This window comes from Sinocyclocheilus grahami, unplaced genomic scaffold, assembly GCF_001515645.1.
Source record: "Sinocyclocheilus grahami isolate Dianchi unplaced genomic scaffold, SAMN03320097.WGS_v1.1 scaffold6.1, whole genome shotgun sequence".
Classification (NCBI taxonomy): Eukaryota; Metazoa; Chordata; class Actinopteri; order Cypriniformes; family Cyprinidae; genus Sinocyclocheilus; species Sinocyclocheilus grahami.
Window position 1 is genome coordinate 2,816,298 of NW_015505185.1, and position 15,835 is coordinate 2,832,132.

General features: G+C 37.7%; 1 protein-coding gene across 1 annotated transcript in view; it reads left to right on the forward strand.

The window, feature by feature from the left end:
• Positions 1 to 14,407, forward strand: part of LOC107587351 (vascular endothelial zinc finger 1-like) — a 19,779-nt gene extending 5,372 nt beyond the window's left edge. The window contains exons 2-5 of the mRNA XM_016275110.1: positions 10,359 to 11,098; positions 11,657 to 11,726; positions 11,826 to 11,991; positions 13,002 to 14,407. Of these exons, the coding sequence (XP_016130596.1) occupies positions 10,359 to 11,098; positions 11,657 to 11,726; positions 11,826 to 11,991; positions 13,002 to 13,366 (1,341 nt within the window). The 3' untranslated portion in view covers positions 13,367 to 14,407. The remainder of the gene's footprint in view (positions 1 to 10,358; positions 11,099 to 11,656; positions 11,727 to 11,825; positions 11,992 to 13,001) is intronic.
• Positions 14,408 to 15,835: the final 1,428 nt, after the last annotated feature.

Sequence of the window (15,835 nt, forward strand, 5' to 3'; positions counted from 1 at the left end):
GCGTATTTAAAGTAAAGGAAATAACTTTTTTTGTTTTTTAAACTTGCATTGCGTCTAAATTAACTCATAAAAAAAATCAAATCTAACTTCGTAAATTACAAACAATTACGAACAAAACCGCATCATGTATTTATGCATTGGTTAATCCAAAGAGCCGAATCGCCCATCACACAGATTGCATTTAAAAATAAACCTCCACAAATGCGTGACGTGTTTTCTAAAAGTTTAAACCGTTTTAACTTTGCATGGCTTTCTATACTTCTCTTGTGTGAGACGCGAGTACAGCAGTCGTATTTGTCAGTCTAAAAATGCGTTGAATATGTGTTCTATGTGAATGGCTTGGTTTCGGTTTTAACTAGGGATGTAACGATCAACCGCAAGCAGGTTGAAAATCGATTCAAATATGTGCCGATTCAAATCGGTTGAGATGCTAAACAAATCGCGATTCATTTAGGTGTAGGAGTTTATATGAATGTATGTCTGAGGGGAACTTACTGTCTTTAGAAAAGTTTAGATGGTATTTTTTTATTTTCATCTTGCCTCTGTATAACGCATATTAAAGTTCATAAGTTCAGCGCTGCTTTGTTTACAGCGGAAACCAGGAAATGGTTTAAGCGCCACCTGCTGGCAGAGAGTAAATCTGCGTCTCATTCAGCTCTGCTGTTTCATGCAGATATTTTTATTTATAGTTTCACAAAACTGAAGTCAAACCATTCTGTTTTTGCTTCAAATTTCTATAAAAACTATAAAATCTAATTTAGTTTAAAAACTGCTCATGTTGCATGTAAGCAGCATCTTTGTTTGGATCAAGATTAAAATGCAGTGGTTGCTGCACAGACAAAGCCTTATTTTGTTTATATGAAGATATTTATTTTATTTGTGTTACTTATTTATTTGATTTGGGGCTTGTTTTAAAATTTCAATGTAGTTTTGTTATTTACATTTACATTATATTTAAATTTTGTAATTTAGCAGACGCTTTTATCCAAAGCGATTTACAAATGAGGAGAATAGAAGCAATCAAAACCAACAAAAGAGCAGTAATATGCAAGTGCTATATTAGTATATTATTTTAGTGTTATATTTCAATTTCACAAAGAAATGTGAAGCATTTTGTCCAAGCAATAATAAAAGGACACATTTAATTTATAATTTGTCTTAAATCTCATTTTGTTAAAAAAAATTATAATTATTGTGAATCGAATCGTGAATAGAACCGAATCGTGACTTGAGTGAATCGTAACGATGTAACATCCCTAATGCATTTACTTGGAAATAGAAGCAGACAATGTCCAAAATGTTGTTGGGAGTTCTTCAGTGTGTGCTTCATCATCATCAACATCAACTTAACACTTATTTTTAATTGGACACATACTGAAACAATTTTGCAATCAGCTCCAACATCAGATTCAGCCTTTTCTGTGAGCATAGATTAATTGTTAGATGCTGTCTGAAACTTTCTTGACCACATTATGCATGTTTTTCTACTGAAGGATCCTTAGAAGTTTCTGCACGCTGCTTATCTTGCATGCACCATTCATAATCCATGTTTGATTTTGTGCAAGCTTTACATCAAATGCTGATCTAGATATTGTCAGTAGCGATCAGAATTCACTGGCCATTTAAGAGATAAACAACACAATGTTTGTTTCCTAAAATATTCCTCAAAGTTCTTCTAAAATGCATTTTAAGTCCCTAATATGGCTCTAGCTATGAAATCTTTACACCGTAATAAACTTACATCCGTTTTAAAACACAAAATCAGTGATTTATTAAAACTGGTGTAAAAAAAAAAGGTGCTCAATTGTTCTGCTTGATTCCACCCATGTGATGAAGCATCTAATGAGACGACGGTCTAGCGTGTCACTCCTCATTGTTCTGCAGGCGTCTGAGGTTATTCATGAGCGAGGCATTGTCCGACTCCCAACAGGCATCTCCTAATCTGTCTGCAGCAAACAAGAATCTGATTCACTGGCTTCTGTCTTTGGCGTAAAGGAGTTCTGCCTGCTCTTGTTCTTGCCTTTGGTTTTTTGACAGATTACATGAGCAGATATGTTGATTTTGATGTCACAGATGTTTAATTTTGGCATTGTTATTAAGCTATTTTTCTCTATTTCACCAACAGGAACGGCTGTAATAGGCTTAAACAGATTTAACTGTGCATCTGCTGTCTTCACCGATCACTGTTAAAGTTTTGAGGCTTGCGCAGCAGATCAGAGTGTGTCAGTTTTATATTATATTATAAATTCCAAATCCATTTTCCACATTATGACTAGGCCTGTCACGATAACAACTTTTTGTTGTGCAATATATTGCCCCAGAAATAATTGCGATAAGCGATATTATTGTCATTTTAAAGACCATTTTATGACACTGAATATATAATCATAATGTAACGGCATAATAATGCAAGAAGGCCTACACACTTCCAAATGACAACAAATTTTACATTTTTAAGAATATTTAGATCATGGAAATTAAGTATCAAAATATTAGATAACTTAAAAAACCTGAATTAATAGTAAATAAACATTTTCTAACAAAAAGTGCAAAGTAACAAGTAGAAAAAAAGAAAAATGCACAAAGAACTTGTATGGAGATTTTTCCATTTACCGATTTCCCCTGACCTACTTTTCTCTGTAAATGAAGGGTGCATACTATTGCTGAAAAACTCAATCACTACTTAGCAGTCAGATGTCCATATGCACAAAGGCACAGATCCCTAAACAAGACCATATCTGCAGATTAAACTTTTTGTAGAAGCATTTTTTAAATTTGAACTAGCACCTCATGACTACACACGTTATGTACAATAAGCTGCAAATGACACAGGCACAAGTGGAATGTAAAAAAAACGGTGACATTAATTTTAAGTAAATATAATGGGCGATATATTGCGTCACCAAAAATTATTGAGGTCATGTACATATATTGCGTGATAAGTCGATATATTGATTATTGCGACAGGCCTAATTATGGCTGTGCACACAATGCAGATTATATGTACCAATACGCCGTTCAAATATATAAGCTCACAATAGCAGCATATTTTAAATGCATTAAGTTTGCTTCAGATTTCATTTTGCGTTTAGTCACGCTTGTCAGATTTAGCTACAGTTCTTGCATTTTTATGTACACTGCTCAACCTCCATATTCTTTCTGTTGGAGTGACCCCAGCCTTCAATGCAGATTTGTATCAAAATCATCCAAGCGGTATGAAGAGCAGGCCGCTGTCACTGTTTGAATGCTTGATGTGTGGCAAACTTAAATGCATCCAAACACAAATATACTCAAAGAATGACTGCTAACCCATACCTGCAAATAGTGCTGGGTTAACAATGTTCAGAGCTCCCAAAGCAGCTGTGTCCCATCTAATTGCACATTTTGTAGAGCGAGGTCACCTAATCAAGCTCACAAAGACCTCCTACGTGGTTTTTAGGTGAAAATGCAAACTGAACACATCTGTTCTTACATACTTTTAGGATATGTAAGCCTGTAAGCTTTAATGTGGCATAGCGTTTCCCCGGCTGTCGTCAGAGGCAGGTCCAACCTGCAGGTCTCTCATTACTGTAGGCTTTACTATATTTCCTCCGTGGTACAATTGTGTTGGTGAATGCCCACGCCCCCACTCCACCAACTGGATGCTGTGACCAATGGGACAATGCAGACAGCTGCAGAACGGGGAGCTTAATCGTCATGTAGTCTTTCAGCTGCTCTTGTTTTAGGCCCCCCGCTAAGGGTTGTGGGTCGCAAACAGACCCAAACAGGACACGAGGTGTGTGTTTATCGATAGATTGTTATAATATCTGTATCTGTGCAGTTCTTTGTCATAAATACAGTTTACAAAGGTCACGAGGGAGCAATCGGTTTCCCATCTACTGTAAAGTTTTCGCTGACACCTCATCACACCACAGCTGTTTCCTCCAGCGAAAATCTAGCCCTTAATACATATGAACGCATATTTTCATTTGAAAATATAATATTTAATATAAAACATATTACAGTGCATGTGGCATACCATAGTCATTCACAGAACTGTTTAAAGACAGTGACAGACAGCACTCAGTCAATTCACCTATTTTAACTAAATATCAGAGTGATTGACAGAGATACAGTAGAAACATTGTGTGGTTTTGTATTAAATATTGTTTTGTATTAAATAATGACCCAGATCGTGAAATACATTTATTAGCCTTAGAGTAAGGGAAGCACAAATCGGGAAATGAGAGCATCCGAGGAGCATGTGAATGCTATGTACAGTGGGTACGGAAAGTATTCAGACCCCCTTAAATTTTTCACTCTTTGTTATATTGCAGCCATTTGCTAAAATCATTTAAGTTAATTTTTTTTCCTCATTAATGTACACACAGCACACCATATTGACTTTAAATATTTTTAATGTTATTCACCGTTTTTTTTTTTTTTTTTGTGGCTCTATTTTTTTAAGTATCTGTTCAGGCACCGTTTAGGCACCGGTACCGTTTTAAAAGTATCAATTTGGCACCGGTATCGTAAAAAACCCAATCGATACCCAACCCTAGTAATCCAATTTGTTGTTCTTTCTTTAATTTATAATCATGTTTTATATTTTTGTGCAGTTTTTATTTCTTAACCTGTAACAGATTTTGGCCACCACTAAAAAAAACTTTTATCCTCTCCTATCTATTTTGGCATTTAATATTTTACTCCAAAAAAATTATAACATTCGTTGTTTTCGGGCCCGCATGGCATTTTAAACCGATATGAGATTCTTAATTTTGTGGATCACTAAACAAATTTAGAAGAATTTTAACACTGCCTTTTTACAATGAAATTGAATGGAAACGGATGCTGTCATACTCAAATTGAATTACTGTAATAATACTTTAATAGCTGTATTGCACTATATTCCACATTTTTTATTAAAGATATAAAGTTGCAGCGCTCTAGTGCTACGGGCGTCCCAAGTTCGAATCCCGACTCAAGGACCTTTCCCGATCCCGTCCCCCTATCTCTCTCCCACTTTGCTTCCTGCCAGCTCTGATCTGTCCTATCATAATAAAGACAAAAATGCCAAAAATAAATCTTGAAGAAAAAAAAGATGTCATGAACGGATCGTTTTCCCCTCCACCGTAGCTCTCAAATTTCATTTGCACTTCCACATAGCCTATTCAAACATGCATGAACCAACTATATTTAGCGGCATAAACATAAAAATTGACATCTCGATTTGCCATGTTTGAATATGCAAATTATATTTGAGAACTGCAAGAATTTACTAAATGTATTGGATACTTTTATGGCAGTTTTGGTGCTTGGCCGCATATGTCCCACCTTCACTTATAGAAAAGAGCTATGTGAACATTCTGCCTTCAGACTAGCAAGTTGTGAATGCTAGTCTGATTAACAAGAATGTTAGTGTGTTTGTCCATGTGTGTTTTGCAGTCGTTGTTGTGTATGACATGATGTAAGTTTAGCAGAACGTCCTGAGCCTGTGAGGCCAGTCACATGAGGAACCGCTTTCATTACAAGCTCAGATCATTTTACATGCAGTAGATTTATGTTTGCAGGCTGCAGGAAGCTGTTAATTTCTTGTGCAAAAACACTGAAGTCTCTGATATGATGCACACGTCTGCACATTTGCATCTTGCCCTGACGTGATCTAAAGATTCCAGTTAGTCACACAGGGATTATGTTTGCCAAGAATTACATCTTTTTTTATGCATCTGCTTTTTCTCATCTTGAAGTATGTTGCTCTTTTATGGACAGTTTCTGGCATGTTCTCTTATATCTGAATGCATTACAGTACACATTCCTTCTCATTCTCTCTCCCTCACTTTCTGTTCAGCTTTCTCAATCTCTCCAATATCTCATTAGTCATCCTGCACTTTGCTGAACAGCTGACTGTCCCCCTGCTAAGTCAGGGCTTCTCTTGTTTTCCAAGTTGCGCAGATGCCCTGGAAATGAGTCAGTTTCTATTTTTGCTAAACATTTAACACCGTCTCAGCTGAGGTCGTGTCTACCTCATACTGGCCAATAGCAAAGCTGGGCCATAATATCACAGCCAGGCTTTTCACACAGATCGGGCTATGAGTTTGCATCATGTGTTCAAAGCGAATGATAGGCCTACAGAGTCAGGTTTTATTACAGAAGATTTTGTTATTTATAGTTATTGTTTAATATAGAATATATACTGGCTGATATTTAATATTTAAATGAAACCTTTATCATCACTTAATGCTTGCTTAATTTTTAAATGTACTAATAATTTAATAATCCTGTTACATGTAAGATTTAGAAGTCTTAACATTTGTTTTTCCATACTTTGATATTGTGATGCCTAAATTCCCTTGTAGCATTAAAGTGACTAATTTCTGGCTTTCATTTTTAATATATTTAGTCAAAACGTTATAAAACTTTAAAATTTGCCATTTATCAAGTATCAGCCATGCCATAAAAAATTATAGTTAGGCTTAGCATTCTTTATTGTTTTTAAAATAGATTAAAGTTTAAATGTTCAAAAGTTTAGGGTCAGTAAGATTTTTCCTCCTTCAATAAATGAATTAATAAATTTATTCATCAAGGATGCATTAAATTTATCAAAATGGACAGGAAAGACATTTATGTTACACAGGATTGCAATTTCAAATAAATGCTGTTTTCAACTTTCTTTTCGTCAATGAAATCTGAAAAGAAAACATCATGGTCTCCACAAAAATATTTTGTGATATCATCAAAAACTTTGATAAAAAGAATTGTTAGTATGCACAAAATCAGCATACTAGGATGATTTCTAAAGGATCATGTGACACTAAAGGCAGGAGTAATGGCTGCTGAACATTCCGCTTTGCATCATAGGAATAAATTAAATGTTAATCTATTAAAGCAGAAAACATTAAAGTTGTAAAAAATATTTTACAATATTACCGTTTTACTGTATTTTGGATCAAATAAATGCAGCCTTGGTGAGCATAAGCATCCTTCAAAAACTAGTGGTTGACCGATATATTGCCAAAGGCCGACAGCAAACAATGAAAAGGGAGAGCGCTGTGCTCAGGTGCTGCCATTCTCATCGCTGTCAGAAAACAGAAAAACTTATCGGTCGATGTCGATATTTGAAAAATGCCAAATATCGGCCGATAAGTTTTTCTGTTTTCTGACAGTGATGAGAACGCCAGCACCTGAGCACAGCGCTCTCCCTTTTCATTGTTTGCTGTCACAGTTTACCAGTTCTTTCTAATAGGTATAGAAGTCTGTCTGATAATCTCTTAGAATGTTAAACAAAGGTATACAAAAAGTATTATAACGATTGCTTTTATATTAAAGGAAAACATAATTATTTCTCGTTTACCATCAGCATTCAGCATATACACATTTAAACAAATCTTAGAATGTCTAATAAACATTTAATTTCACAAACTTTGCAGACTTATTTGGATCCAGCTGTGAGATCTTGTAAAATATGCATTTGTAAATTGCATGATTGCGTGATCTCTGCGTGGCGGTTGGTCCATGTGAATTGAATGCTGACAGGAGGAGAGTTCAGCTTCACTAGAGACTAGGGGTTGACTTTTATGTGATGAAAGTCGAGTCGAAGTCGACTAGTCGCTGATGACGTCATTAATGAGCTTGTGCACAGCTATGGCATATGACACAGTGCTGCCCACATGGCTGTTGCTCCTATAACAGCTTTTTTATCAGTTCTTTTGTCTTTGGGTCGTTATATTTCTCACAGATTTCTGCTCGTTCTAAATCAGATACAGATAAAGTAGCACAGTAAAGATTACATTAATATGAATGCATTAGTGAGAGCGCGATTGCATGTCTGAATTAATTCTACCTGGCAGCGTCTCTCTGCTAGTAGTGAAGCTGTGGAATTTAGTTATTAAGAAATATATGCTTGAACTTTTCAGTTTCTAAGCTATTTTATTGAGAAATCACAGAACAATGTTGACAATACATTTACGCGCTGAATGATTCTGTGCGCGTGATGTACGAGCTACTGTCGGAAGCCTATGTGTGTGCGCTACAGTGCAGCAGTGCATTAGACTAGAATGGTGATTATTAACTTACCTGCACAATAAGCTGTTTAAAACGTGCATTCTCCCGTTCAATTTCGAGCATCCAGTAATATAATCACACATGTCTTGTGGAGTGCTTTCAGATGCATTTATTTGTCATTTGAACTGTTTGTAAATGGAGCGTAAATGTGGAAGTCCTTCAAAGATTTCTTATCCTGTTGCGCCCTCTATAGGACCAGCGACTAGTCGACGTCAAGCTTAAAGCGTCATGGCAGAGCATTGAAGTCGATTAATCGGTGCAACCCCTACTAGAGACGTGCAATCGACAAACCTTAAACTCCTAATTTCAAAGTATACTGCACTTTATCCATTTGGCCACTGTCATGTTCATGTCATTTTCACTGTGCTGTATGTAAAATGAGTGTTACCTTGACATTATTTGAAAAAACTATTTAATTTCCAATGCACACAAACTTCCCAGATTACTAAAAGACCTGTTGGTTACAGTGTTTCCTTACTTTTTATTTATATATATTTAAAAATATTTATTTGTGAAAAATACTGTAATAGGATTACAGAAACAAGTAGTTGTCATCTAAAGTATAAGTATGTTTATTTTTCACATTTATCATTTTCAGATTATTTAAAATGTCTTATGTTTTTTTTGTGCAAATCCGTTTCGAGCTACATTCGTATGGGGTTTGGAATCCTATTCAAATCGCATTCCTGGAAATCCGTTTCAGTCTGACCGCTCAGATCTGATTTAGCATAGCTTTTTCACGTTCTCACGCCACGTAAAACGTAAACACGTCAGACATTTTTTTTAGAAAACATAATAAATGTCTTTGCAGAAACAAGAGTGTGTTGTGAACCGTCAAAGTCAAGCGGAAAAAGACAACATACTGCTAGTATACTCACTTCTTTGAGTGTTGAAATCAGATGGCAGCACGGTATAAAGTCGCACATTCCAGCTTCCTGCTTTTCTGATGCTGCCTCATAAGATGAAATCCATAGAAATAAAAATAATCCAGTGTGACAGCAACATGTCATGTCGTAAAAAACAATGTATTGCAAACTGTATTGCTGTTATTGTTGTTTTTAGCGTAGGCATAACAACGCAACGGCATTGCCATAGTAACCAACGCACATTCAGTAAAACGAAAGAGGGCTTATGGACACACAAATCGGATATGAACAGTTGCGATACACTGTGTGGACAGTCACTTATTCAAATCAGATTCCATCCGGATATGCTCAAAATCAGATTTAAGCTGACAGTCTGAACGAAGCTTTTGATATCAGCATCGGCTGTCAAAAAAACAATATTGGTCGACCACTATCAAAAACATTTCAACGACAGTGTAAAATAGTAGTTGACCAATATATCGCCAAGGCCGATAGATTGTCCGATATCTGGCATATTTCAAATATCGGCACCAGCCGATAAGGTTTTCTGTTTTGGCCGATATGTTCGCACACCATACTTTTATTTTGATGGTGCTGAGAACAGCACAGCGCTCACATTCTCCCTCTTCATTGTTTTCTGTAGAACTGTTGAACAAATGAATTAAAAAGTATTATAACAATTGCTTAAATATTATTAGTAATAGAAAGGCAAACATTATAATACTTTTACGTTTACTGTCAGTGTACAGCAAATACGCATTTATATTATTTAAACAAATGTCTAATAAACATTTAATTCCACAGACCTTGCGGACTTAGTCCAGTTGTGAGATCTTGTGAAGTGTGCATTTGTATCCTGCATGATCGCATGTTCTCTGCATGACGGTCGGTCCATGTGAATTGAATGCGTGACCAACAAACATTAGATTTGTAATTTTCAAATTATGCTTCGCTTTATCCATTTGGCCAGAGTCATATTCATGTTGTTTTTACTGCATGCCCAATGCACACATACTTCCCAGATTCCCAGTGTGCCCTGTTGGTTACAGTGTTTACTTTCTTTTTATTTATATATTTTTAAATATTTATTTATTTGTGAAAAATACTGTAATAGGATTACAAAATCAGGAAGTTGTCATCTAAAGTATTTATATTTTACACATTTATTTTTAATATAATTCATTTTCAAATGATTTCAACTTTCTCAAACATTAAAATAAATACAAATTATAATAATAAAATTAAAATAAAAAATATATACTTATATATTTAATACATATATCGACCATCAACCACCCTGGTCTCTAAGATATCGGCATCGTCTGTCAAAAAACCAATATCGGTCGACCACTAGTGTTAAAATACGCTTTATGACCGTTTTGGTTTTGTTTCAGGGCTAAAAGCTTCAAAGAATTGTTCAGCATGCTAAGATGTCTTCTCTTTCCATCTCAGCAGGCCAATGAAGCCCTCCACCACCAGCACCAGAACAGCCTGCTGCCGCTGCTCAACTCTGAGCCGCAGGATCAAAAGCCTGTTCTTCCCATCCCACTCGACCAGAAACCCCCAGTCAGTGTGGCTGACCTCCTAAAAGACAACATGGGCGGTGGGACGGGCGGAGGGGGAGGAGGTGGTGGTCAGGTAGTAATAAAGAAGGAGCCTAAGTCAAAGACTCCCTTCATATGTGGCTACTGCAACAAGGCCTTTCGGGACAGTTACCACCTCCGGCGGCATGAGTCATGTCACACGGGCATTAAGATGGTTTCACGGCCCAAGAAGACAACCACTGCGCCCACCATGGTGTCTCTCATTTCCACTGTGCCACGCGACAACAACGGCAACCCCTCCTATGTCTCCACAGTGGCGGGCATCTTCACCACCGCCACTACCTCCGCATCTGCATCTACGGCCGTGGGCGTGATGTCGGTCCTGCCTCAGCAGCAGCCGGCCGTACCCAAGAAACCCCCCAAACCGGTGAAGAAGAACCACGGCTGCGAGATGTGTGGCAAGGCCTTCCGCGACGTCTATCACCTCAACCGCCACAAGCTCTCACACTCGGACGAGAAGCCCTTCGAGTGCCCCATATGTCACCAGCGTTTCAAGAGGAAGGACCGCATGACCTACCATGTGCGCTCGCACGACGGTGGCGTGCACAAGCCGTATATCTGCTCCGTTTGTGGGAAAGGCTTCTCTCGGTATGTTCAGCAATTCTAAACAATTGTACCTTTTTGTTTCATTTTTTTATGGAAGAAACCAAATTTTCTCACTTATTTATGTAGCGCTTAACTGCATTATTTACGATTGTGTTTGCTCAATAAATGCGTGCAAACTCTATGCCACAATACAAGTTATTTTTTGTTATAGTTTTAATAGAAAAACATTAACATGGTTTGCAGTTGTTGTAGTTATTATTAATAATTTCACTGATTTAGCTTTAGAAAGCTTCTTGTTGGACCAGTTTTCATAATGTAAAGACGGTGTTAATTTATTTGAGAAATGTAATGCATCAGGAACCTAGATGAGGTAAAATAAGCCACTTAAGTTTGTTTTCTTGATTTGTGCTTATGTGAAAGTGCAATAATAATGAAATGTCATTTTAGACATTTCTTTTTACAATAATCATGATTACTCGCGATTATCAGTTTAACCGTTATTGTGCAGCCCTAATAATAGTGCCATCATGCAGTTCAGTTCAAGTTTTGCTCTCATCCATGATTTCATTTTTTTATTGTTTGTGATTTCCTCTCCAACAGGCCTGATCATCTTAGCTGTCATGTCAAGCACGTACACTCCACAGAACGACCCTTTAAATGCCAAGTAACGGTAGGACTGCGCATGCCCCTCATGCTCCTGCACACTCAAACCGTTTCATTGGTCTGTCTCACTCTGTCCACACACTGATTTGTCTTTCCATCACTGCAGGCCTGCACGTCAGCCTTCGCCACCAAAGACCGTCTGCGTTCACACATGATACGGCATGAAGGCAAAGTCACCTGCAACATTTGTGGGAAGATGCTGAGTGCTGCCTACATCACCAGCCACCTCAAGACCCACGGCCAGGCCGGCTTCACCTCCCCCTGTAACAAAGGTATGTCAGTTCTCCCAACAATTTTCAGATGTCCTCTAGGATGACTTTCACACTAAGAGGGGTGCCACTGGTTTTCCTTGATCCTGCCACATAAATTAGTGCTTTCTGATGGTTTGCCACCATTACAAAATGGAATTGAACTTTTTGTTCACTTTTCATAATATTAGGTGCTAAAGGGTATTTTCCCCAACCTGGCCTTTTAAAGCCCACCAGTGTCAGCTGTGTACTGTGAATATTGGATATTCAATTATGTAGAGGTTAGGTAAAAATTTGAGATATTCAGGCCTTAACTGTAAGGATTTTCTTCAGTTCTGATTTTTACTTTTCACTAGTCCCACCACATTATGTATTTTAATACTACTACAATTAATTTACTAGAAATATTTATATTTTTCATAAAATATTACATTACAAATAAAAAAAATTTCAACGTTTCTTTTAGGAACATATTTCTTTAACACTGTATATTTATAATTACTAGAAACATTTATATTTTTCATGAAATGTTAGATTTTTGCCAAACAATCCACAATTTTATTTACAGTGTTTACAGAAAATGTAAACACTTTTCTTTAGAAACATTGGTCTTTAACAATGTATTATATTTACTAGAAGTATTTATAAAAATACATCTTTACAAAAATATATATTTTTTATTTACAAAGATTTTTTTTCTCAACAACAAGCTAATTATGTAATGCAAAACATTGGTTTGTAGGTTTTACTGATACTTTCAAGACCATCACAAGTCATTTTTGACAATCTAGCCACTTTTTAATTTTTAGCCAAAAAATGATGTTGGTGACAAATTTGCAACAGCAATGTGGAATACATAGCAGTAAACCGAATGTAAAAATAGATGTATAAGATCAATACATTTAAAATATTCAGTGGCAAGACAGCTACTCGCCTGAAACTCTCACACAAACCATTGGCCATCTTTATTAATGAACCCTAGAAATCACCCCAGTGTTTTATTCACTCTTTCCTTTTTTACTTTTTCTGGTCAGACTCTAACAACATGTGCAACTCTGCCTCAGTCACACCAGTCACTGCTTCAACCGCATCCAACACTACGGCCATGAACCGTGGCATCGCCAGCAACCCCGTCACCATCGCCGCCCAGATGAACATCACCACCAACACGGTCAACATCACCTCCCCCATCGGCCTTCAGCATCCAGTCACCATCACTGCTCCCGTCAACATCGCCTCGGTCAACATCCCAGCTACGGTGCCCATGAACATCGCCCATCCCGTCGCCATAACCTCGCCCATGTCAATGAACATCACCGGTCCGCTCAACATCGCCATGAGGCCAATGGAAAGCATGTCTTTCCTCTCGCAGGTCCTGCCTTCCACTCCGCCCTGGTAGAACCCAACATCCCACCCGCTTTCTCCTAGTAAACCTCATGTCTCCCGTTTTAGTCTTCCTCTCCAGATGTGAGGGAAAAAAAGAGCCTGGAGGAATGGCTGGTATAGGAAAATGACAGTCCGCAGCGGCAAGGAATCATGCGGATGTTAGCTGGCACTTTGCGTCTCCTTCGCTTGGCTGAGAGATTGTCTAGAGTTTAGTGACGGACAGAAAAAATAGTTATTGCATGGAGTGGAAGACTGACATGCTGTATGTTTGGTGATTTCACTTTTCTAGTGCCAGAAGATCTTTGCCAGTCGGCTGTTTGAAACGGAGCGCTTCATTGTTAGTGTAACGGTTTAAGGACTTTGGCAAATATTAACTGTGAGGATTTTATTTTTGTTACATTAGCTTGCTTATCAGTATTTCATAGTTTTATGCATATTAATGAGTCGCGTACAACAAAAGGGACAGTGGCTTCCATTAATGGAAGATGAGAGGGTTTTTTTTTTTGAGACAATACTCTACAAATGAGAAATTTTGAATATATTTTTTAAAAGGCCTCCTTTCATTGTAAGCCTTTTAATCTGTAGCTGTGTTTTTATTTGTATTATTATTATAATTATTATTCTTTATAGGTAATCTTTGGAGTTGGTCATTCCTGATTGTAGAATAATTACATTCTGTTTCGATAGCTGGGATATTCTTCTGCTTAGTGGGGTTGAACTTTAACAGTTACAATCTCAGTTACAATCTTGCACTGAACACGTATCTCTTCGCTGATTATTCTGATGGCAGTATTATTTTAGATCAAATATTTTGAGTGTTCGCATAGATGGTCACCAAGTGGCTGACTTCAACACTGAAAGGTCCATTATTATTCTTAAGAGCATTTAGTTTTGTAACCGTGACGTTTTTGCTCTTCCTTTCCAAAGGAGGAGGGCTGTTTTTCCTCACACCGTGTCTACACCAGACACGAGTGGCGGTGCACGATGACGTGACAAAATACAATAGAACCTATTATGCTGTCTACACTGGATGCGGCGCGACAAATTCCCAACAGTAAACTGCTGCTGCGTTCTATTTATGACGTACTGACACAAATTTCAAATGATTTTCAACGGTCTCTTTGTCTCGTCCAGTGCAGACAGACTTTAGCTCAACACGACAACCGTCGCGTCCGGTGTGGACACGGTGTTAGGACCTTTTGCTCAGGAAATTTGCTGAGGGTGTCCCAACTTACTCTGCTCCTGTTATGGACAGAATCGCGCATAACGCTTTCTTCCAGACCTAATTTTCTACGCAATTAACACACTAAACATAGTTCCCTTTATTGGCGAAAACAGACGCACCTCAGAGGTCGAGGTGCCATATACTCTTCAGCCGTTGACGTGATCAGGCGTCACAGGAGCATAAAGTTAACCTCTGTTGCTTGTTCGTTTACCCCAGTCACAGTAAAAACCAAAATTGCCTTCAAATTTTCAGGGTTTGTCATATTGTTTGGAGTAACCCTGCTTAAAAATAACAGATAAAATCAGCTTGCGCAGATACCCCCCAAACTAGTTATTCTCTTCGATTTTCCTTTCCCTGTTGGATATAATAAGCAATATTCCTTTTTTCAGTCCTTCTTTTGACCGAGCCGGACAGCTGTCGTACCCGTTTTATGTTATGATATGTGGAAACCGATGCAAGGTATGTAGTCACATGTGGCCCTCTAAACCAGGCTTGTGTGCGCTTGTGTGATGTGAATGAGTCTCAAACAAAGAGTACAACCAGCTGAATGTGATCGTACTTTAAATGATGATGTCATAGCTACCACCGCCTCGGCGTAAATCGCCGGAAGAAGGTTTAGTTTGTGTTAACTCGCACCCCCAGTGTTTCCCAACCAGCGTTGACCTGGTAGCAAAGCATTTGTGGTCTTAAGTTAGTATTACATGGACTTACATGTAGGCATGTGAAAGCAAAAATCGTTTAATGGCCTGTTTTACGTTTTGTTTGTTTTTAAATGTTGCCTTTGGTAGAGGCGGATTATTATGACTGAGAACTGGAATTCGAGGAATGTGACTGAAAAAAACACTACAACAAAAGAAAAAACAAACGAAGGGGTTTTTAATTGTGCTTGTGATTTAAATGTTTGTCCTTCCACAATAGCGTCACTTCCGTGCCTGAACTGCATGTCTGAAAATGCCACCGTGAAACACATCAGTCTTCTCTCTGATAAGACGAGCAGTGCTCAGCGATGGAAACTGCCTGGGCGGCCAACTGCAGTTTAACTGTTTACCAAATGTGTGTGGAGATTTAGAATCTATTTTGCATATGAAATATCAAGTTGCCATGTTTGAGGAGTTTGTTATTTTTTTTAATATCCTATAAAGTATTGCTCATGAAGTTACTCCTTATGCATCAGTATCTTTTAAAGAACATTAATGGGGCAAAAACAAGAAAATACTTGGTGTTCAGTTTTGGATTGGAGAGTTTAAAATGAGTCCA